This window comes from Capricornis sumatraensis, chromosome 14, assembly GCF_032405125.1.
Source record: "Capricornis sumatraensis isolate serow.1 chromosome 14, serow.2, whole genome shotgun sequence".
Taxonomy (NCBI): domain Eukaryota; kingdom Metazoa; phylum Chordata; class Mammalia; order Artiodactyla; family Bovidae; genus Capricornis; species Capricornis sumatraensis.
In genome coordinates, this window is record NC_091082.1 from 37,681,236 (window position 1) to 37,706,345 (window position 25,110).

The 25,110-nt window shown below is 35.9% G+C and overlaps 1 protein-coding gene across 6 annotated transcripts in view; it reads right to left on the minus strand.

Annotated features, from left to right (window-relative positions):
- Positions 1-25,110, minus strand: part of CDC42BPA (CDC42 binding protein kinase alpha) — a 300,642-nt gene that overhangs the window by 233,693 nt on the left and 41,839 nt on the right. For all 6 annotated transcript variants that reach the window (XM_068985895.1, XM_068985894.1, XM_068985892.1 and 3 more), the window contains exon 2: positions 18,259-18,350. In XM_068985895.1, coding sequence (XP_068841996.1) covers positions 18,259-18,350 — 92 coding nt within the window. The remainder of the gene's footprint in view (positions 1-18,258; positions 18,351-25,110) is intronic.

The window sequence follows — 25,110 nt, forward strand, 5'->3', positions numbered from 1 at the left end:
CAGAAATTTATCTTCTCTCACAGTTCTGGAAACTAGAAGTTCAAGATCAAGGTATCAGCAGAGTTGATTCCTCCTAAGAGTCATGAAGGAAGGATCCGTTCCAGGCCTCTCTCTTCGGCTTGAGATGGACAACTTCTCACCATGTCTTCAAGTCATCTTCCCTCTGTCTCTGCCAACATCCAAATTTCCCCTTCTTATAAAGACACCAAATGATATTAGATTAGGGCCCACCCTATCGACCTCATTTTAACTTAGTTACCACTGAAAAGACCATTTCCAAATACGATCACATTTTGAAGTAGTAGAGGTTAGGACTTCAGCATGTCTGGGGTTTTGGTGTGTTTTTTTTTTTTTTTTTTTTTGAGTAGGTGGAGAAGGAGACATAATTCAACTGATAACAATTACCAGTTTCTTGTTTAGTTGCTAAGTCACGTCTGACTCTTTCGCAACCCCACAGACTGTAGCCTGCCAGGCTCTTCTGTCCATGGGATTTCCCAGGCAGGAATACTGGAGTGGGTTGCCATTCCATTCACTAGGGTATCTTCCCACATCTCCTGCACTGGTAGGAGGATTCTTTACCACCAAGCTACCACGGAGGCGCCAAGAAAGATTTCAGTGCATACTGGACTACCTTTGTTTTGTTTAGTCGCTAAGTCGTGTCCATCTCTTCTGCAACCCCATGGACTGTAGCCTGCCAGGCTCCTCTGTCCTTGTCATTCTCCAGGCAAAAATACTAGAGTGAGTTGCCATTTCCTTCTCCAGGGGATGTTCCCAACGCAAGGATCTAACCCATGTCTTCTGCACTGGCGGGCAGATTTTTTACCACTGAGCCACCAGGGAAGCCCACCAGAGTTTCTTATTTCCTGGCAAATGTAAGTCTCTCTTTAAGTACTTTACAAACTGTGAAATGCAATATTTCCATTAATGTCTAATTATTTTATAATTTTTCCTATGATTTATGCTTTTAAGTCTGCAAACATGTCTAATTTTTTGTATCTGACTGATACTGATTGCATTTTATTAAGGTCAGATATCATGGTCTGCATAAAGATGATTTTTTTTTAAGTTACTGAGGCAACTTTTGTGGGCTTCCCTGGTAGCTCAGATGGCAAAGAATCTGCCTGCAATGTGGGAGACTTGAGTTAGATCCCTAGGTTGGGAAGATCCCCTTGAAGAGGGCATGACAAACCACTCCAGTATTCTTGCCTGGAGAATCCCCACGGGCAGAGGAGACTGGAAGTCCATGGGATCACAAAGAGTCGGACTCGCCTGAGTGACTAAGCAGCAGCAGAGGCACCTTTTGTGGCCTAAAACATGGTAGATTTTAAGAAGGTTCTTCATGTGCTAGAAGAAAAGTGTATTCTCTTATGGATGGAGAACTCTCTATGTATCTATTAGGTTCAACATGACAATCATGTCCTTAGAATACTTTATATTTTGTCCAAATGGCAACATGGTGGACTTGGGTTACAGACACCAGATGCTGAGATTAGACATAGCAACTGCAGGCTTAGTCTCTACAACTTCCGTAAATCCAGGATCCAGATCCAAGGATGTGGTAGGCCCTAGCCATGCTTTTTGGCCTGATGGTGCTACTCAGTTTTGCAAGCAGACCCTAGTTTTGCCCCTCTGCAGATGAACTGTTTAGGCTCCGTAATGGGGATATGAGTTCAACAGGCTTTCTGAGCATTTCCTGGATAGACTCAAGCTGCCTCGGAGAGGATAGCTTGCTAAGAAAATAGATCTGTCAAAAAAAAAATTGTGCTACCCACGAATAGTGGCTAAACTGCCTAAACACTAAAAGAGATATTAGCAGCAGAGACCTGTGTTTCTTCCTGGGGCCCTGGGGTCACAGAAACCCCTTCTGATCATGTCTATATTGACACAATAGGAATGCAAACAGAGATCCCTGTTGAAACTCTGAGAAGTATGGGGATGGCTATATGGGGGCTTTCCTTTTGAAACCTAGAATTTCTGGACCAAGAAAGGTCTCTGGTAGCCTCTATGACTCCCATGTAGGCTGCAGGCCCTATTCTACCTACCAATGTGAGCACCATCTCAATGGCTCTCAGCCACCACATGATGAAAGTGAAGAGAGACTCCTGAGGGCAGAAAGACCTATGAACCTGGTCTACTCCTTCCTACAAAGACAACAAACACTACAGCTGCAGTTTCCACAATGTTCCTGAAGATCACAGATGATATTTACAAGAATGACCAGCCCGTAGAGGGAACCTTCCCTGTGTATGCCAACTTTCAGCAGTCCAAGCCTAAAGTTCAACATGTCACCAATGAAATGAAGGGAAGTCACATCACCTGCCCCCTGGAGAATGCCACTCCCTAACGGCTGGCTATCAACCTTAGAAAACTGAACGCAGTGACAACTGCGTGTTCAAATTCTCTGAGAAAAGGACTACTGTGAGATCAAATCACAGACAGTGGACAGAATCTCATGCACTGATCAATACAGAAAAAAAGTTTAGCCTACTGCAGCCTATCCAGCCATCCTCGCACAGTTTTTGCTTCTAATATGGCAGGTTGGGTTAAGGTGATTATGGGGATGGAAATTCTCTTTCTCAGTTAAGACTGAAGAGTTTAGACAGTGGCTATGAAAGATTTGGGACTTCCCAGGTGGCAGCTAGTGGTAAAGAACCCGCCTGCCAATGAGAAGACTCAGGTTCAATCCGGGGTTGGGAAGATTCCCTGGAGGAGGAAATGGCACCCTACTCCATGACTCTTGCCCAGAAAATTCTATGGGCAGAGGAGCTTTGGTGGGCTTCAGGTCATGGGGCCACAGAGAGTTAGACACGACTGAGTGACTAAGCAGTGTGAAAGACTAGACTAGGCCAATCCTGCGTACCCGATTTGAGCTGATCCTTTCTGGATTAAACAGAGCTCTCCTACACAGAAAATAACTCCAAATCCTGGCTGCATCTCAGCCTCATCTCCTTACTGCTGACAAGGCAGAGCGCCCTTTAAATTTCCTAATAAGGACTTTCACAGAGACTAGTTCTACACAGAGCCTGCTGCCCTAAAGCCTGCTGCAACCAACCTCCAACCCTTCCCCCACCAGAACATCTCCAAGGAGCAGAACTCACTGAGAACCTGAAGGGTTTAAATGGAATACAGAATTCCTAACAAGTATTTAAAACCCTACATATATTTACTACCTCGTTCCAAGTAGTTATTTTCTAGGTTTGGAATAAGTTAGGAGAAATGGTACACAGCCCTTTAAGTGAAGAAAGCCATTTTTTCTTGGGAAAACTGTTGAACTTCCAGTGTTATATACCCTCTGTGTTCTGTAGCATGATTCTTTTTTCTTAACAGAAACTTTATTTGTAAAGACTTCCCTGGTGGCTCAGACGGTACAGCGTTTGCCTACAATGCAGGAGACCCTGGTTCGATCCCTGGGTCAGGAGGATCCCCTAGAGAAGAAAATGGCAACCCACTCCAGTATTCTTGCCTGGAAGATCCCATGGATGGAGGATCCTGGTAGGCTACAGACCATGGGGTTGCAAAGAATCAGACACGACTGAGCGATTTCACTTCACTTCACTTGGGCTGATCATGGTATGAGCAATCTAACACTGGCTAGAACTGCTGTGCTAGTTGCAGAGTATACATTCTAACCAGTTCAGTTGAGTCATTCAGTCGTGTCCGAGTCTTTGCGACACCATGAACTGCAGCATGCCAGGATTCCTTGTTCATCACCACCTCCCAAGGCTTGCTCAAAGTAATGTCAATCAAGTTGGTGATACCATCCAACCATCTCATCCTCTGTTGTCCCCTTCTCGTGCCTTCACTCTTGCCCAGCATCAGGGTCTTTTCCAAAGTGTCAGTTCTTCGCATCAGGTAGCCAAAATATTAGAGCTTCAGCTTCAGCATCAGTCCTTCCATAGAGTATTTAGGACTGATTTCCTTTAGGATTGACTGGTTTGATCTCCTTGCAGTCCAAGGGACTCTCAAGAGTCTTCTCCAATACCACAGTTCAAAAGCATCAATTCTTAAGTGCTCAACTTTCTTTATGGTCCAACTCTCACATCCATACATGACTACAGGAAAAACCACAGCGTTGACTAGATGGACCTTTGTTGGCAAAGTAATGTCTCTGCTTTTTAATATGCTGCCGAGGTTGGTCATAGCTTTTCTCCCAAGGAGCAAGCATCTTTTAATTTCATGGCTACAGTCACCATCTGCAGTGATTTTAGAGCCCCCAAAATTAAAGTCTCTCACTGTTTCCATTGTTACCCCATCTATCCGCCATGAAGTGACGGGACCAGATGCCATGATCTTAGTTTTATGAAAGTTGAGTTTTGAATATTGAGTTTTAGGCCAGCTTTTTCACTCTCCTCTTTCATTTTCATCAAGAAAGCAACTTTGCTTTCTGATACAAGAATGGTGTCATCTGCATCTCTGAGGTTATTGATATTTCTCCTGGCAATCTTGATTGCAGCTTGTACTTCATCCAGCCTGGCATGTCACATGATGTATTCTGCAAAGAAGTTAAATAAGCAGGATGACGACATACAGCCTTGACATACTCCTTTCCCAATTTGGAACCAGTCCGTTTTTCCATGTCCGGTTCTAACTGTTGCTTCTTGACGTGCATACAAATTTCTCAGGAGGCAGGTCAGGTGGTCTGGTATTCCCGTCTCTTTAAGAATTTTCTGCAGTTTGTCGTGATCTACACAGTCAAAGGCTTTACAGCATAGTCAATGAAGTAGAAGTAGATTTTTTTTCTGGAATTCTCTTGCTTTTTCTATGATCCAGTGGATGTTGGCAATTTAATCACTTGTTCCTCTGCCTTTTCTAAATCCAGCTTGAACATCTGGAAGTTCTCAGCTGACAATAGAAATAGCTTCAAACAGTACTTCCCTGGTGGCACAGTGGATAAGAATCCACTGCCAATGCAAGGGACACAGGTTTGAACCCTGGTGTGAGAAGATTCCACATGCCACGGAGCAACTAAGCCCACGAGCCAGAACAACTGAGCCTGCACTCTAGAGCCTGCTTGTAGCAATTACTGAAACCCACACACCTAGAGCCTGTGCTCCCCAACAAGAGAAGCTACCACAACGAGAAGCCCATGCACCACAACAAAAAGCAGGCTCCGCTCACCACAAGTAGATAAAGCCTGAGCAAAGCAATGAAGACCTGGGACAGCCAAAAATAAGTAAATAAATAAAATGAGCCTTTAAAAAAGAAATGTGTGTGTACTTCCTCCCTCATTCACGTCCAACTCTTTGCGACCCTGAGGGAGTAGCCCACCAGGCTCCTCTGTCCCCGGGGTTTCTCCAGGCAAGAATACTGAAGTGGGTTGCCGAAACTTAAAACAAAACTAGGTGTTGCCCACTAGGTACAGATTGAACTGACCTGTAACCCCCTTGTGAAACTAGTTTGGGAGAAAACAGTTTCTACCATTTTTAAAAATCACTGCTCTGTCAAATATTTAAACACAGAACGGAATAACTATGTCATTAAAAAGTTCCACCTTCAAATAATAAATACTTTTAAGTCTTGATTTTTTTTACATGCTTAACTTGACAATTTCTGAGGAGAGTTAAAAGCTCTAAAACTGTTGAAAGTTCTTATAGTCCCCTATGCAAATTCTATCAGTTGTTACTTTATACATTTTAAAGCTAATTTGTTAGATGAACATATATTCCATGATTATTAGAGCTTCTTTCATTATTGTATAACATTTGTAATTGATTATAAAATACATAAAGAAAATAAAGGTAGACTCCAACACAATTATAAAGTAAACAAAACAGAACTAAAACTAAGGTCAAGAAACAGAACCCCGGGGCAACCTTGAAATCCCTGACGTGTTCCACCTGCCCACAGTTTCTGCTTTCCCAGTAGAGATAACCATTACCCTGACATATGTGATAAAAGCAAATCATATGCATTTTTTCCCTGTTGCCTCCTTCACTCAGTATACCGTCAAGAGTTCAGAAACAAGATTGTTCTAGCCTCATAGAAGGAACTGGGCAGTGGTCCCTCTTTTTCTATTATCTGAGGAAATTTAAATTTAGAATTGATTCTTCCTTAAATGATTCACAGAACCTGCAAATTAATTCATCTCAATCTGGAAGAATTTTTTAGTGACTTTTAAAATAGATTACACACACATGCTTCAAAAATCAAAACACCATAAAAAGGTTTCCAGTTAGAAGTATCACTCACACTTCTGCCTACCCCATTCCCTCTTGTCCCTTTAAAATGTTACTTTATGAAAACACAAGTATGAATCATAATATTTCTACCTCTTTTTAACAAAAGATAGTATTCTAAATCCATTATCCTACCCCTGATTTTTTTACTTCACAATGTATCCTACGGATTTCTCCATAGAAGTATAGTGAACTTTTTCTTTACTGCAGCTACACAGCATTGCATAGGTGGACAGACCATAGCTTAGTCAACCCATTGATGGGTACTTTGTATTACATTTATTTTATTTTTATACTTGAATATTTCATCCATTTGTACTTTCTCCTAATTTACGGTATGAATTTTAACTGGATCCACAAATGGACTTTTCCAATTGGCTATCCAGTTGTCTCAAGACCATTTATTATGAATTCTACCTCTTTTGTAGTAATGGGAGGTCCTGTCTTTAGTAAATTTTAAATTCCTTTATGTAACTGACCCCATTTCTGGACTTCTTATTCATGCGTTATTTGTTGAGGCTTTATAACATGCTTCAATTATATAATGGGTCTGTCATCACTCTACTTTTTAAGAGTTCTTCTGATGGTTCTTAATTATATTCCTAAACTTAGAGTCAGCCTAATAATTAGCATATATATTAGTTATTTAATCTATAATTAATTTAGAAAGAATTAACACTTTTAAGATGTGCATTTTTTTCTTCCAGTATCTTTCAACTGTGGTTGTTTATCCATATGAAAACTCATGACTTCTGTATAATTATTATCTCTTTAATTGACAGTAGCTTTCAGTTATTATCTTGGGTTTCTAAGATATATGATAATACTGGCAAATTAGAATTTTAACACTTTCCAGTTCTTATACCTGATTATTATACTTTTTGGCAGAAACTATGTGTATGTTTTTCTGGGTCACTGAAACTCACTTCTGTTTGGCTCTAATTCTCGGCAATTTATTTGGTGCTACTCTCTGGCTTATGTACGAACATAAAAGAAGAAAGCAAGCAAAGTTATCGGCAAGAAGGAAACTGACATTGATGTTTCTGTGATAAATAAGAATATTGTGTCTTCTTCAAAGACACTAACTTCTTGGAATGGGGGAAAAAGATCCATAATACAGGGCAACCACTAAGAAAATAATACAGAGATGTGTGGTAAAAGAGTCAACAGAGAAATCATAAATAATAAATCACTAAAAAATGCTCAACTCAAAGGAAGGATCAATAGAATACTGATGAGACAAGGAAAAAACTAACAACAAATGACATAGCTAAATCTACTACATTTATAAATATATTAATTAAAAACAGTCTAAAGCAGGCTTCAGCAAACTGTGGCATGAGGGTCAAATATGACACAACACTTGTTTTATAAATAAAACTGTCTTTGAACACAACCAAATCCATTCATTTGCAAATTGTCAAAGGCTACTTTCACACTACAGAGACAGAATAGAGTAGCTGCCACACAAACCATATGGTCTTCCTTCAATATCTAAATATTTACGGTCTGGCACTTTACTGAAAAAGTCTGCTGACCATGGTCTAAACAGTACAGAGATTATCACAGTGTATAAGGAAGGCAAAACCCAACTATATGGCATGCATGAGACATTCCCTTTAAATACAAATGCAAAAAGAAAAAGGCTATATTTATGTGAAACAAATTAAGACTACAACACAAGGAATATTACCTTATCTAAAGTAAACATTCCATAATGCTAAAAGGGTTGGTATATCAGGAAGACATAAAAATTGAAAAAGGGTATACCCCCATTAAGAGTTCCAAAATGTATAAAATAAACAGTGATAAATTACAGGAGGAGGAACAGGCATACTCACAATTATATTTGGAGACTTTAATACCCCTCCCTCAAAAACACTGAACAAATTTCAACAAATTATGGAAGATCTAATGACAACATCAACCATCTTGACCCAGCTGACATTTATAAAGACTAAAAGCAACAAACGTAGAATAAAAACGAATTTCAAGTACACATGGAGTGTTCATAAAGACAAGCCATATTCCAATCGTATGGCAAATTTCAACAAACCTTAAAACTTTTGAAAAATTAAGAGTGTGATGTCTGATGATAAAATGAATTAAAGTCAATAACAGTAAGATAGTTCACAAAGTCCAAAAATTACCAAAGTAAATGATGCACATAATGACTCATCAAAGAAGACATCAACATTAAATGGTATTTTGATATGAATGACAGTGAAAATATAACATCAATATATACACCTAACTCTGCTTAGAGGGAAATTTATAGCTTTAATGCTTAAACTGGAATGGAAATGAATCAAAGATCTAAGTTTCTGTCTAGAGAAGCATAAAGAAGATGAACAAATTAAATCCAGAGAAATTAAAAGGAAAGAAATAACGAAGATTTTTTAAATGCTTAAAAAAAAAAAAAGGTTTAACGTAAAAAGAGGCAAGTGAGTGAAAGTCACTCAGTCGTGTCCGACTCTTTGAGACCCCATGGACTGTTCAGTCCGTGGAATTCTCCAGGCAAGAATACTAGGGTGCGTAGCCGTTCCCTTCTCCAGGTCTCTAGCATTGCAGGAGGATTCTTTACCAGCTGAGCCACCAGGGAAGCCCAAAAAGAGACAAAAGTATAGACAATTCAAAAAGCTGAAGTAGCTTTGTTCAATTATTAACAACATTGAAAAACTTCTACACGACTGATCAAGAGAAATAAAACATGAATTATAAATATATGCAGTAAAAGAGAGAATATCATCTTGTATTCCACAGACATCAAGAAATAACAGATATTATGAACAACCTTATACATTCAAAAATTTAAAAGAATTATCCAAATTCTATGAAACACAAAACTTACTGATGGCGACAAAAGATGAAATAGAAAATCTTACTAACTTTGTAAGCATCAAGAAGTTAAACTAGTAGGATTAAATGCCCCACAAAGAAATAGCCAAGTCCAGATGGTGTCACTGGTAAATATTAAAGAAAAATAAATACATAAATAAATAAACACATATTTTTTCTGAAAAAGAGAAAACACTCCCCAATTCATAAGTCCAGCATAACCTGATGTCAATATTTGACATAGACATGATTTAAAACAAGAAAATTATAGGTCAACATTTGGTTCAGACAGTAAAGAATCTGCCTGCAATACAGAGGACCTGGGTTAGATTCCTGGGTTGGAAAGATCCCCTGGAGAAGGAAATAGTAACCCACTCCAGTATTGTTGCTTGGAGAATTCCATGGACAAAGTAGCCCGGTGAGTTACAGACCATGGGGTTGCAAAGAGTTGGACACAACTGAGCAACTTTCACTTTCTTTCCCCTGAATATAAACATGGAAACAGTTAAGAAAATATCAAGGAAATGAATAAATCAATTATCTCAAAAGGACAGTAGTGAAAGTGAAAGTGGCTCAGTAGTGTCCTGGAGAAGTCCATGGAATTCTCCAGGCCAGAATACTGGAGTGGGTAGCTGTTCCCTTCTCCAGGGGATCTTCCCAGCCCAGAGATCGAACCCAGATCTCCCATGTTGCAGGTAGATTCTTTACTAGCTGAGGCACAGGGAAGCCACAAAGGACAGTAAGTCATGACCAAATGGAGTTTATCCTAGGGAGTAATTTAATATTTGAAAATCAATCTACATAACATCAAAGGCATAATTCATGAAAGAATTGATAAGCTGGGCTTCATTTAAAAACTTCTGCTCTGTGAAGGATACTGTCAAAAGCATGAGAAACATGCCTTGCGAAAAAAATATTTGCAAAAGATATCTGATGAAGGATTATCATCTAAATTGTAGCATAAAAAAATCTCTTAAAGTTCCACAGTAAGAAAACAAACCATCCTGTTAAAAGATTAAAGATCTTAATATACGCTTTACCAAAGAAGATATACAGATGATAAATAAGCACATGAAAAGATGTTCAACATCCTCTAGGGAACTACAAATTAAAACAATAAGATGCCACTACACACCCATTAGAATGACCAAAATTCAAAATACTGACAGCTGCTAAATGATGGTGAGCATGTGGAGCAATAGGAACTCTCATTCACTGCTGGTGGGAATGCAAAATGGTACAACCACTTTGGTAGACTGTTTGGTGGTTTCTTACAAACTTAAATAATGCTCTTAAACATATGTTTCAGCAATTCTGTTTCTTGGTATTTAGGCAAACGAATTGAAAGTTGATGTCCACATGACTGTTTATAGCAGCTTTGTTCATAATTACCAAAACTTGGTAAAAAACAAAGATGTCCTTCAGTAGGTAAAAGGATAAATAAGCAGTGGTACATTCAAACAATGAAATATTCCCTGGTGCTAAAAAAGAGTCATCAAGCAATAAATATATAGACACAAAGGAAACTTAAAATGACTATTATTACATGGAAGAAGCCAATCTGAAAAAGCTATATACTGTATAATTTCAAGTCAATGACATTTGGGAAAAGGCAAAACTATGACGGCAGGAAAAAGATCAATGGTGATCAGAGGTTAGGAGAGGGAAGGGATGGATAGGCAGAGCACAGAGGATTTTTAAGGCAGTGAAAAACTATTTCGTATTATACTAAAATGCTGGATAAATGTAACTATACATTTTTCTAATGTATAACACCAAGAGTGAAGCCTAATGTAAACTATAGACTACACCTTATGAAAAGTCAATGTAGATTCAACAGTTATAATAAATATATCATTCTTGTGTGGTAGGCTTGTGTACAAGGGAAAGGGGTATACAAAAATTCTTTGTACTTTGTGCTCAATCTTGCCATGGAGCTAAAACTACTCTAAAATAACAAAGCCTATTTTTAAAATCCATCAAATTAATCCACCAAATTAACAGAATAAAAGAGTAAATCCGTATGACTACTAAATCCTCAGAAAACTAATAATAGAAGTTAATTTCTTTAATCAGATAAAGGGTACCTACAAAAACACATACAATTAATATCATACTTACTTGTCAAACACTAAATCCTATCTCCTTAAATTCAGGAATAAAGTAAGAAGATGTACCCTCAAGATACCCATTCAATGTTACATTAGAGGTCCGAATTAGTATAATAAGTTAAAATAGAGAAATAGAACACAAACTTTAGAAAGTGAAAAGGATACTATTCCTATTCTCAGATAATATGGCTGTTTGTAGGGAACAACTAAGAAAGTAGCAACCAAAAAAACCAAGACTATTTAAAAAATAATCAATGAATTTAGAAAATAAAGTCAGATAAAAAATGAAAATAAAGTCAGATAAAAAATGCTCTTACACACTAACAGCATACTATGTGAAATATAAATTTTTAAATATCATTTACATTAGCATCAAAAAACATAAAAATTTTAGCAATAAATTTAACAAATTATGAACAAGATCTATACACTAAAATTACAAAATACTCTTTAAAGAAGTTAAAAGACAAAGAAAATTGCCATGTTCATGGACTAACTAGTAGCCTTAAGATTAAGATGTCAGTCTTCCCAATATTTATCTACAAATTGAATGTAAACTCAATTTCAATACCAGTAAGTTTTTATGGAAACTGACATACTGATTTCTAAAATTTATATAATAATGGAGACGTCCTCAGTTAAAACCAACACTCAACTCTACAGTATAAACCTACAAATCAAGATTGTGTGGTACTGACGTAAGGATAGAAAAAGATATTGATGAAGTAGAACAGAAAGAGGAAAAACAGATCAACATTCGTATGGTCAACTGACATTTTTGACAAAGGTACTGAAGTAATTCAAAAGAGGAGAAGCAGCCTTTTCAACAAATGGTGCTGAAACTGCCATGTGCCATGTGGATAGCCACAGGGAAAAAAATTAACTTCGATCCTTATCTCCTATCAGACATGAATTAATCTGAAATGAATCACCAATCTAAACGTAAGAGCTAAAACTACAACGGTTTTAGGGAAAGACATAAGTAAATATCTCTGTGACCTGGATATAAATAAGGATTTATTACAAAGAACACAGGAAAAAATAACCATTAAGGGAAAAAATTGGTAAAATTAAACCTAACTTCTGCTCATCAAAAGACATTTTTAAGAAAATTAACAGGAAATTTATCCAGCCTTTGAGAAAATACTGACAAAATATTTATCTGACAAAAGATATCTATAAATATAAAATATAAAGAATTCTTACAACTTAATGACACAAATACTGCATTTTCACTGAACAAAATATCTGAACATATACTTCACAAAGGAAGATATAACACAAAAATTCATCATTCTGTTTTTATATAACACAAATCCACATAACACTGTGATTTAGCCATCAGACACTATTATACATCCATTAGAATGACTAAAATTTAAAAGACCCAGAAGGAAAAAAATACTGGTGAGAACACAGAACTGATAGGAATACAAAATGGTACAACCCTATTAGAAAAAAAAAAATGTAGTTTCTTTTCAATTTAAATATGCATCTACTACTTAGCAGTTCCAATTCATTACTTATCCAGGAAAAATGAATACACAGTTCCGTAAAACTTGTACACAAATATTCACTTCAGTTTTAATCCTAACAACCAAAAACGAGAAACTATGCAATTGTTTATCAATAGAAGAATAAACTATGGTATACTAAAAAAGCAGTGTACTAATCAGCAATAAAAAGTATTACTACATTTGATCACAAGAATGAATCTCACAGACATTATTCTGAGCAAAGGAAGCCAGACACAAAAGATTATGTATGGTATGATTTTCATGTACATGAAATTTTCAAATGGTCAACATTAATCCATGGTTAAAATACAGAACAGTGGTTGCCACTTGACAGAAGTTACGGGAAACTAACAGGAAAGGGAACTTCTTAGAGTGACAGAAACATTCTGTATCTTGAGAAAGGTGAATCCATTTGTCAAAACTCATAGAATTGTACATAATACAACTAGTGTATTTCAACATATATAAAATTTACCTCCAAAGATATAAACAAACAACCAAAAGAAACTGCACTCCTAGTCTAGATGGCTTCACCAGAGAATACTTTCAAACATGATAAAAGCTCTCAGCAGACTAGGACTGCAAGGAAAACTTCCTTCACCTAAAAAAGAGTACATCTTTAACCTAAAAAGAGTAACAATTAAAAAAAAAGCTGTAGCAAACTTTGTACTTACCCCTGAATCACAAACCACACAAAAATTTGTTTTCAAAAACTGAATTCAATGTTTTAAGCAAAAAACTTCTCTATTGCAATAATATGGAAAAAGAAATAAAAGGAAAAATGAAAGAACAAAAAAAGCTGTCATTATTTGGAAATGGTATGACTATGCACATGAATTTTTTTTTAATTTATAAATACACTAGACTTAGTTAATACATCAAGATATTTAAATACAAGATCAATACACAAAAGTTAATTGTATTTCTAGTCTAGCAGCAGTTATAGGCTCATCAATAAACATCAGACCCAAAAATAAATTTAATGAAACCATGAACAAAAATTCTACATTAAAAACTATTAAAAATTAATAAAAGTGGTGAAAGTGAAAGTAAACTCAGTCATGTCCGACTCTTTGTGACCCCATAGACAAGTATACTGTAGTGGGTTGCCATTTCCTTCTCCAGGGGATCTTCCCAACCCAGGGATCGAACCCGGGTCTCCCGCATGGCAGGCAGATGCTTTATCCTCTGAGCCACCAGGGAACTCAAAAATTAATAAAAGTAGCACACATAACACCTGACCAACAGAAGTTCCTTTGCAATCAAATGTAGAAAAGTAGTCTTTAAATAAATGATGACATGAAATCCACAAAGAATAAAATGAACCTTGACTATATCTCACAAAACACAAAATAATACCAGATGGATCACAGACATAAATGAAAAAAGATTTTTTATAGATTATATAACAGGAAACATCTTCATGAGTTTCAGGGTAGAAAAAATTTAACAAATACAAAAAAACACTAATCATAAAGAAAAGCTTAATTAAATGCATTTCACCAAAATTAAAATCTTCTTTTCAATAAAAGATCTATACAGAGAAAAGTCAAGCCACAGACAGGAAGAGATTTTGTTTAATACATGAGCATGCGTGCACACACATGTGCACACACGCACACATACCTCTAACAAAGAACTTGTATCCAGAATATACCAATAAGTCACGTGTTCCCACTCCTCCAGGCCCCAAATGTGGACTTTACAAAAAAGGATGTCCAAGTTACATGAAGTGATATGAAAATGGGCTCAACTTTAAATGTTATCAGGAAATATGAAATCACAGTCAATACCACTACTCATCCACCAAAAAAATGTCTAAAGTCTAAAAATTGACCCAACTGCTGGTGAGGTTGTGAAGCAACTGGGACCTTCACACACTGTTAGCAGGAATATAATCTGACCTAACCAACCGGGATATTATTTGGCACTACCAACTAAATCTAAATATGCCTACCATATGACCGAAATTCTACTAGGGTTATGGCAAACAGAGATGAATGCTTCTGTCTCCCAAAAGACATGTATATGAACGTCCATAACAACATTATTTACAACAGTCAAAAATAAATTTGAGTACTTGTAGTATATTCATACAGAGGAATATTGTGGATCAATAAAAAACAAAAGTGAATTATACAAGCATAATACTGAGCAAAAGAAGCCAGAAACAAAATAAATATATATATATATATAATTCCACTAGTACAGCATTCAAAAACAGGCAAAATAAATCTATAATTATAGAAGTCAGAATAGATGGTTACTGAGAAGGTGGTTATTCACAGAGAGGTGGGCAATAGAAGCCTATTTTGATCAACATAAAGGTTACAGAAGTTCATGCAAATGTACAAATTCACTGAGCTAAGTATGTATATGGATGTGACAGTTGGACTGTGAAGAAGGCTGAATGCCAAAGAATCAATGCTTTTGAACTGTGGTGTTGAAGACTCTTGAGAGTCCCTTGGACTACAAGGAGATCCAACCAGTCCATCCTAAAGATCAGTCCTGGGTGTTCACTGGAAGGACTGACGCTGAAGCTGAAACTCCAGTACTTTGGCCACCTCATGCAAAGAGCTGACTCACTGGAAAAGATCTCGATGCTGGGAGGGATTGGGGGCAGGAGAAGGGGACGACAGAGGATGAGATGGCTGGATGGCATCACCAACTCGATGGACTTGAGTTTGGGTAAACTCCGGGAGTTGGTGATGGACAGGGAGGCCTGGCGTGCTGTGGTTCATGGGGTTGCAAAGAGTCGGACACGACGGAGCAACTGAACTGAACTGAACTGAAGTATGTATATTAACACAATTTTGTTAATACCTCAAAATCAATGTATTTTCAGACAAAAAAAGGCAGATAATTTATCTCAGCAGACCTGGCAAAATATTACTAAAGGACACTTTTAAGTCAAAAGGAAAAGCCTATCAAAGAGAAATATATAAATGCAAATAAATATGTGAATGTGAAGAGTAAAAAACTGTAAATATACAGGTACATCTAAAATGAAGAGGGACAGTATAATCATATCTTTTGGGGTTTCAAATATATTCAGACCTAAAAGACAATAATGACAAAAAAAAAATGGAAATGGCAAAATAATGGATTGGCCAAAAGTTTATTCAGGTTTTTTTGTGAGATGTTCTGGAAAAACCCAAACAAACTTTTGGCCACTCAGTACAAATTTACTAAGAATAGAAGAAGCAATCTCAGGAAACCAATAAAAGAATGTGCATCTAAGAAATTAATAGAAGGGGGAAAGAATAATTTAAAATACTCAGTTAATCCAAGAATTGAGAGAAAGAGAATACTAAATGTGCAAGACAAATAGAAAACAAATAATAATGTGATTATATTTAAATGCCAACTGACTATACTCCAATTAAAGATAAGAAATTTATCAGACTGAATTTAAAACCAAAAACTATATTCTATTAAATGGTAAACATGCAAAGTTATAGAAAACTGAAACTAAAAGGGTGGAATAAGACATTTCATGTAGAAGACTAATAATAAGAGCTGGAATCATTCAACTAATCTCAGATGAAGTAAAGGTTAACTTTATGACTTAGAGATAACAGGCATCATCACATCCTGATAAAAGAGTTAATAACTAGGGAGATATAATAACGTTATATCTGCTATCGGTAAAAACTGAAAGAAATAAAATAAAAAAGAAATAAGCAAATCCTCTCTCAGGAAATGAAGCAACAAGCAGGAAAAACACTAAGGATATGGGAGATTTAAACAAGATTAGTATCTTTCGCCTAAACTGATATTTACAGAACACCATATAGCAAATTCAAAGATGGGAAAGCACACAGTGTATACTCCCTGACTGCTCTAGAATTAAATTATCTCTCAGAAGCAGAAGCATAACTAAAAATGCACCAGCAGAGACTGAGAAATAAACTTCTAAAACCAAAGATGAAAAAGATCCACTAGAGAAATCCAAAATCACATTGGAAATTACACTGTATTTAAGGAAAACTATAATGAAAATATGACACATCAAAACTTGGCTATAGCTAAAGTTGCTTAGAGGACAAAGTATAGAAAAGAGCTAGAAATCAATGCTCTATCTCCACAAGTTAGAAAAAGAACAGCAAGTTAAAACCAAAGACAGAGAATATTTTAAGAGCAAAAACGAATGAAACAGAAAACAAATCTAGTATAGGAAAATTGAAAGGGCAAAAGTTAATTCACTGAAAAAAATAACAGAATTGATCAACCTCAAAGCATAACAAACAAAAAAAAATGAGAAGAGTAAATGACCAATACAGCAATAAATTTGAAAAATTAGGTGACGTGGATGAACCTAGCAAAACTGACACACCTGTGCAGAAAATCCACGTAGTCCAATTTCAATTGTTAAAAATAAATATAAAATTTAAAACTCTCTCTCTAGGAGGCTCAAATGCAATGTGGGAGACCTGGGTTCAATTCCTTGGTTGGGAGGATCCCCTGGAGAAGGAAATGGACCAGTGAAATCTTCTAAGCATTTTAGGAAGAAATAATAATCTTCTCAAACTCTTCTAGAGAACAATAAAAGAGGAAACACCTCCCTCTTTTTATGAGGCCAGTATAACCAAGATACCAAAATCTGATCAGGATGTGGTAAGGAGGAAAATGTCAGGCCAATTCCTGTTAAAGATCCAAAACACACACACAAATAGTAAACCAAGTCCAACAGTAAATTAAAAGGATAACATATCTCAAAAAAGCTGGCTTATTTTAGAAATGCAAAGTTAGTTTCACATTTGAAAATAAATCGGTGTAACTCAACTAATTAAGGAGAAAAGCCATGTCTCAAAAGATGCTAATAAAGCATTGATTAAAATCCAACACAATTCATGATTTTAAAAGTACAACTAGCTATGTTGCTGAATATGAAGTCAATACACAAAATTCAATTGTAGTTCTAACTACTAGTAAAAACAATTAGAAAATAAAACTTAACAAACAATCTAATTAAAACAGCATGAAGAATATAACATACCTAGGAATAAATCTGCTGAAAAATGCATAAATTATCTCTACTGAATGAAAACTACAAATAATTCATGGGTTAAATTTATAAGGCCCTAAATAAATGAAGGAACATACTATGTTCATGGATTGGTTGATTCAATATTATTAAGATGTAAATTAACTTCAAAGTAATCTCTAGTTAAGTGCAACCCTCATCAAAATTCCAGATATGTGAGTGCTGAGTATAGATGTGGGAGTAAGTACAAACTGAAACATTTATTCCAAATTATATGAAAATATAAAGGGTTAACAAGAGAGGCAAAGAGAGAAGAAGTTACAGTAAATATACCAGATATTAAGACTTCTCAAACTAAAGGTAATTTAAGGCAGTGTACTATTGACACAGGAGAGACAAATATACAAACAGAAGAGTCCACATACTCAAACTTCAATAACATATAAAAAATAGAAATATACTGGGAAAAAATCCAGGCAGAAAGATTTCATTCAAAATTTTAATCATTTCTGATCAATAATATCAATTACAAAAGCAAGTAAATAATACTTTAGTTAAATTCTTTCAAAGACTGTATAAAATAGCTTGCAAAACAAATATCAGATCTCTATAAAATCTTTATCTCTTACCTCTCCAAAAGCCCCTCGACCAATCACCTTTAATATTTCAAAGTCTTCTCTATGTAATCGCATCTGTTTCACTTTAGAAGTAAATGGTTTAGCTGAAACAAAAACGTAATATCAATTACTGAAATGTGATACAAATTAGATATAAACAGTATTTCTTAAACATTATGATTAAGGATTAAGCTGAAGTATTTAACAGTCCCATGAAACTATACTGCAAAGAAATAGTTTTAATTTCCATGTTTCATTGATTTCTTACATATGAATTATATTTTTGGTGGAAAACATATTTTTAAAAGCCAAATAACATATAAAATAATGCAAAGTAGCAGTGACATACAAATGAGATCAATATATTCTTATGTTAAACATTCCATGTATTCTAACTCAATGCTAGATATATATTTTAACACAAAGATCCAAGGAGTAAAAGGAAATATGTTGGCACCAGCAGTTCCCATACAGTAAATTAAAATTTCTGCCACGTTCATTCATTTATTTCTTCTTTTATCATGCCTTTAGCAAGAGCTGATATTATACAAAGCATGGTGACAATTACTGGAGTTTTAAACAAATATAATTACAATATGGTACTTTCATTCAAGAACTTCACAGTCTTTCTGAGAGACTGTTTACACAGTATGTAAACACATAACATAATAATGTGATCAAAGTTTCTAACAGTGATAGACACAAAGCGCTTCAGGGTCAGTGAGAATGGAACCCTAATTCTCTTATGTGAACACTAATGAGGGAGTAAGTTTGGACCTGGGCCTTGAGGACTAAGTAAACTTTGCTACTTTACCTGTTTGCACTGTAGATATTCCCAGCAAAGTGAAAGTGAAGTCACTCAGTTGTGTCCAACCCTTTGAGACCCCATGGACTGTAGCCCGCCAGGCTTCTCTGTCCATGGGATTCTCCAGGCAAGAAAACTGGAGTGGGTTGCCATTTCCTTCTCCAGGGGATCTTCCCAACCCAGGAATTGAACCCAGGTCTCCCACATTGCAGGCAGATGCTTTACCCTCTGAGCCGCCAGGGAAGCCCCATTCCCAGGAAAGGGAGAGATATTTGCATATTAAGGGAAGCAAGAAAGTGAAATTTGGGTGATAATGGTAAATAATTAATTGCTATAATAGAATTGTAACAATTAAAAAGAAATCAGGGCTAGAAAATGGAAAATGGAAATGGCCTTGGATGCCATGCAAGAAACTTAAACATTATTAACTATAAAGAGTATATTGAAATTTAAAAAAAATTATAAAATAAATTATACGTTCTGCTGTCTCTGAGAGAAATTTAGACCTTTCACCGTTCCTCCCCTGATGTCGCTCTTTATTCTCACACAAAAAGTAGTTAATGATTAAAAGGTCTTTATATATGGTTACAGCTCTCTTCTGCTTCCTACCATGGACCAGAATGTAGAAGATTAAAGGTATGTATTTAAGCTCTAGAAGAGTGAAAGAAACACAGAATGCCTTACCACTTGTTTTGGTCTAAGATATTTAGCCCTAACTAGTTTAGAAAAGAGGGGTATTCCACATTGCAGAACACAGTCTATGAGAGATTTCTGCATTGGTTTAGAAGTTTCTGCAGTGGTTTAGATTTCTGCTTTAGATTGTCAGGAAAGGAAATACAGATTCAATCTCTATTTGGAATTCACATAACAGAAAAGATGAAGATCAAATAAACAGATCAAATCTGAATGAAGGTATAAAGGATCTCACATTGTGAGAGAGAGATGTAAAGCCAAGCAGTTAACATTTCAATAAAATAACCAAGACATCTTAGTCTTGAACAAACTGGACTGGACAAATGGTGAGACTGTGAAATCACTCAGGGTCCTAATAGAAATAAATTATTCCAATCTGAGGATAGTTTATTCACAAATAGATTATTTACAAAGAATGGCATCCCACTCCAGTACTCTTGCCTGGGAAATCCCATGGACGGAGGAGTCTGGTAGGCTACAGTCCATGGGGTCACAAAGAGTCAGACATGACTGAGCAACTTCACTTTCACTTTTCACTTTCATGCATTGGAGAAGGTAATGGCAACCCACTCCAGTGTTCTTGCCTAGAGAATCCCAGGGACGGGGGAGTCTGGTGGGCTGCCGTCTATGGGGTCGCACAGAGTCGGACACGACTGGTGCGACTTAGCAGCAGCAACAGCAGGTGGGTTATAAGCCATGGCAAGAAATAGTGCAATAATCTTGAGACCAGTGTCCTTCTCTTTCCCTGCTTCTACACAAGTGTATCGGAAATACTTGGCTAAAATTGGTACACATAGAATGTGTAAATTAAAAATAAAGACCTGGAGCCAGCCAGGGGAGACTAGTATTACTCTAGTTGTCAGCTAGAGCTGGAAAATATCACAACACAGCTTACACTACATTGAACAGTTCTTTGTTTCTTCTACTTCTCTTTATAACCCTGTCCCCCTCAAGATTTCCAAATATCTTAATCCAAGCAGAGGATACGTTCTATACCTCTGTTTCATTCTGACCCTAAATCCAAAGACAGCAAATTCAACACAGACAACTATGGCTAAAGAATAATTCTATATATGCCTTCCTCTGGGTAACATTATCTAAAAGGTTAGAAATCTAAGTATTTCAATCCTCTAAAACACTATCATAAAACAGGAAAACTTTTTTTAAAAACTAAAGTATCTGAAATACAATTCAGGTAAGCAAATGGTTGCTGAAACAATCTTTAGCAAAGGTAAAAAGAGTAACAATATGTCAAAAAATAAATGATATTATCTTTCCAAGCAACAGTATACATTCTGCAAGCACCAAGCAAATGAGTAGTTAAATCATGTATGATTAAGGATTCAGTCAGATATCCACATTTTATGGCACCTTGTAGTATTATTAACAACATGAATTAAAAGAATAATTCTGTCCATTCTTTATTTCCTGGAAACTGCTAGCAAAAATTTCATTTCTTTGACACAACAAAACGATTCTATTTACAGACGTTCAAAAATGAGTTTCACAAATTTCTTCAGAAGTCTCACAGTTTACCAATATTTATTCACTCAAAAAGTATCTCTGAATACTCACTATAGGCCGAGCATTTTATAAGATGTAAGAAGTATAAAGATAAATAAAATAGTGCTTTGTTCTCAAGTAAACAAACTATGCAATAAGTGTTACTCTCCCAATTTTTCAATGTGTTGAATGCAAATGGCTAATAAAGAGAAAATTATGTACACAATACAAGAATTAGAGAAATGAAAATAAACTTAGTAATATTCTATTATTTAACAACCAAATATGCCAAAAATAAAAGAATCTGAAACCACCAAGATTTTCTAGAGTGTGAATAACAGGTATTTTCATACATAACTGGTAGGACTGTTAATTACAACCTCTGTGGACAAGATTTTGTTTTCTTTTCTATTCTCTTAACATGGCATTTTACTTTAAAAGATTTTAGAAGTTGATACATCTTTGTTCACTTTGAGATAAATCTGCCATGGTTATAATGTATTTTTTATTTTTTTTATTTTTGTATTTTTAATTTTGTAATATTGTATTTATGATTTCTTTTTATATTTATTATTTATTTATTCTGGTTGTGCTGGGTCTTAGTTGCAGCATGCAGGATTGTTTGTCTAGTTTCAGCACGCAAACTCTCAGCTGTGGCATGTGGAATCATGCTCCCTGACCAGGGATTGAACTTGGGACCCCTGCATTGGGAGGGCACAGTCTTAGCCACTGGGCCACCAGGGAAGTCGCTGTAATGTATTTAAGAAAAAAAAAAAAAAGAAATTGGTTTGCTTTCATTTCACTTAGGTATTTTACATCTGTGGTTATAAACAATGTTGGTTTACAATTATATTTTTTTCCCTACTATCTTGATCTGATTTAGTACCAATGATAAACTAGCCTCATGTAATATGTTGAGTAGCTTCTTCTCCTTTTCTCTAAAATGAAATAATTCCAGGTTGTTTGAAGATCTTACTGTGAAAGACAAAACTAAAGAAGTTTTAGAAGACAAAGGAGACTGTGACTGTATGGTCTGCTAAAACCTGCCAGCGAAACATCTTACATGCGTCATTATGATATTCCAATTTCTTTCAGACTGTCATTTTCATTTTTCTACTTCTACCTGTGACAACTATATTAATTATATTCTTCTAAGAAATTATACACTGTACTGATATTTTCACAAATTTACTGGAATAGAGTGACAAAATGCTCTTTTCTTTATAAAAGCCTACTATGCAGGGGCTTCCCTGGTGGCTCAGAGGTAAAAAATTGCCTGCCAATGCAGGAGACACGGGTTTGATCTCCAATCCAGGAAGATCTCACACGCCACAGAGCAACTAATCCTGTGCAACACAACTATTGAGCCTGCGCTCTCCAGCCTGCAAGCCGCAATAATGAGTCCATGCGCTGCGACTACCGAAGCTCACACGTGCTGGAGCCTGTGCTCCACACCAAGAGAAGCCACCACAGTGAGAAGCCCATGCACTGACACTAGAGAGTAGCCTCCACTTGCCACAGCTGGAGAAAAGCCTGCAGAGCAACAGAGACCCAGCACAGCCAAAAATAAATAAAATAAATTTTTTAAAATGAATAAACTCCACTATATGAATAGGTTTGATCCCTTTTCAGTTCCTAATACATAGAGTCAAGTCTATATTCGTTACTTCTCTTTACCAATGTTGCTGGAAGTTTCCATATTTTGTAAGCATTTTTCCAAATATACAATATTTACATGTGATCATCCTTTCTAAAATTCTGTTTTAGTAGGTTCTTAACTAAATTTACATAAAATTTCAGAAAAAGTAAATAGAGGCTAATATTAACCATCTGTCCTCACCCCCAAAATCAATACAGAGATAAAAATTAAACAAAAGAGATACCAGGTAGGGAGGCACAAGTGGAGCAGAGATTTAAAGGAGTCATACCTAAGGATTAAAAAAAAAAAAGAAAGAACAGCTGAACTTAACCAGGACATAATACGTCTAAACATGTATACACTCAATAACATAACCACAAAATATGTAAAGCCAAACTGACAGAAATAAAAGAACAAACTCACTTTCCTAAAGGGGGATTCTCTCTCTCTCTCGGTAACTGATAGCTCAAGCAGACCAAAAAAGGTTTTACTGTACTTTCAGTGTACTGAGTGGCATATATATAACACTCCACCTAAGAGTTGGAGGATTAATTTTCAAACACACACTGAACCTCTACAAATTTCTATAATATGCAAAACATAAAACTGTCTCCAACAAAAATTCAAAGTATTGGGAACATAAAAACAAAATTCTATGAATAATATGAAATAAGCACAATTACACATCAATAACAAAAAGACCACAAGGAAAATCCATAAGCTCTGAAATCCAAAAACAATTTTGAAGAAGAAACTAATTAGGTAACTAGAAAATATTCAGAACTACTTAACAATAAAAATACTACATATCAAAACTTCTATAATATAACTGGGATGGGAAAGTGCTCAGTATTTATAATGAGAAAAGGAAAACTGAAATTTAAGATGTTAAAAACACAACACAAAAGGTCAGACCAAGAGAATAAAATCAAATTGGAAGAAAGAAAACAAAAATATAAAGAAGAAAAAAATAAAATTAATTTGAAAATAAGCATAAAAAAGAAAGGCTCAACAAATCCAAAGGACAAATCACTGAACACAGTAAAATAAAAACATAAAAAAAGGAAAAAAATAGGAAGGTATAGAAAAGTCAACACTGGAAATGAGAAATTAGAGAAAACTACAGATGCTACTGATATTAGATAGTAAGAGAATGTCATAAACAACTCAGGGCATAAATTTGAAAATGAAGTGAACAAGTTACTAAAAAGAGCAAATGATAAAAACTGAAAATATGAATTGTTCAACAAGTAACTGAATCAATAGTTTAAAATCTTTCACACATAAAATACCAATCCTGAACTGCATTACAAGCAAATTCAACCAAACATATAAGAGATAATTCCCACAGTAAAACACATTTTTGAAACAATAAACAAAGGGGAAACACTATCAATTCATGTAATCCTAATCTCATGCCAAAGTACAGTCTTATTTATGAACATTCATGAGGACGAGATGGTTGGACTGCATCACCAACTCGATGGACATGAGTTTGAGGGAACTCTGGGAGTTGGCGCTGGACAGGGAAGCCTGGTATGCTGCAGTTCATGGGGTCGCAAACAGTTGGACACAACTGAGTGACTGAACTGAACTGATTCGCAAACATAGATGCAAAAAGTCTCATCAAATTATCCAACTAAATGAATCAAGCGATGTATAAATAACATAACATAATATGACCAGGTTGGGCTTATACCAAGCATGCAAGGAATCTATAATATTAGAAAATTGACTAGCATAATTTATCACATAAAGAGATTTAAGGAAAATTAACATAGCAATATTTATACAAACACATTTCAATTAAACAACCATTCATGCAACTTTAAAAACCACATTTATAACAAATGAGGAATAAAAGGAAATTCCTATGGCCTGATCAGCAATACCAGCAGCAGTTGCAAACAGCATATATAACTTACAGGTAAAATGTTAAAACTGTTCTCTTTAAAATTGGGAAATATGGCTTTCCTGGGGACTTACTGGTAAAGAACCCACCTGCTACTGCAGGGGACATGGGTTCAATCCCTGATTCACGAAGATCTGACATGCCATGGAGCAACTGGGTTCATGCAGCTGCTGAGCCTGTGCTCTAGAGCCCAGAAGCCGCAACTACTAAGCCCACGTGCCACAAATACTGCAGCCCATGCGCCTTCGAGCCTGTGCTCTGCAACAAGAGAAACCACTGCAATGAGAAGCCCACACACCACAACCTCAGAGG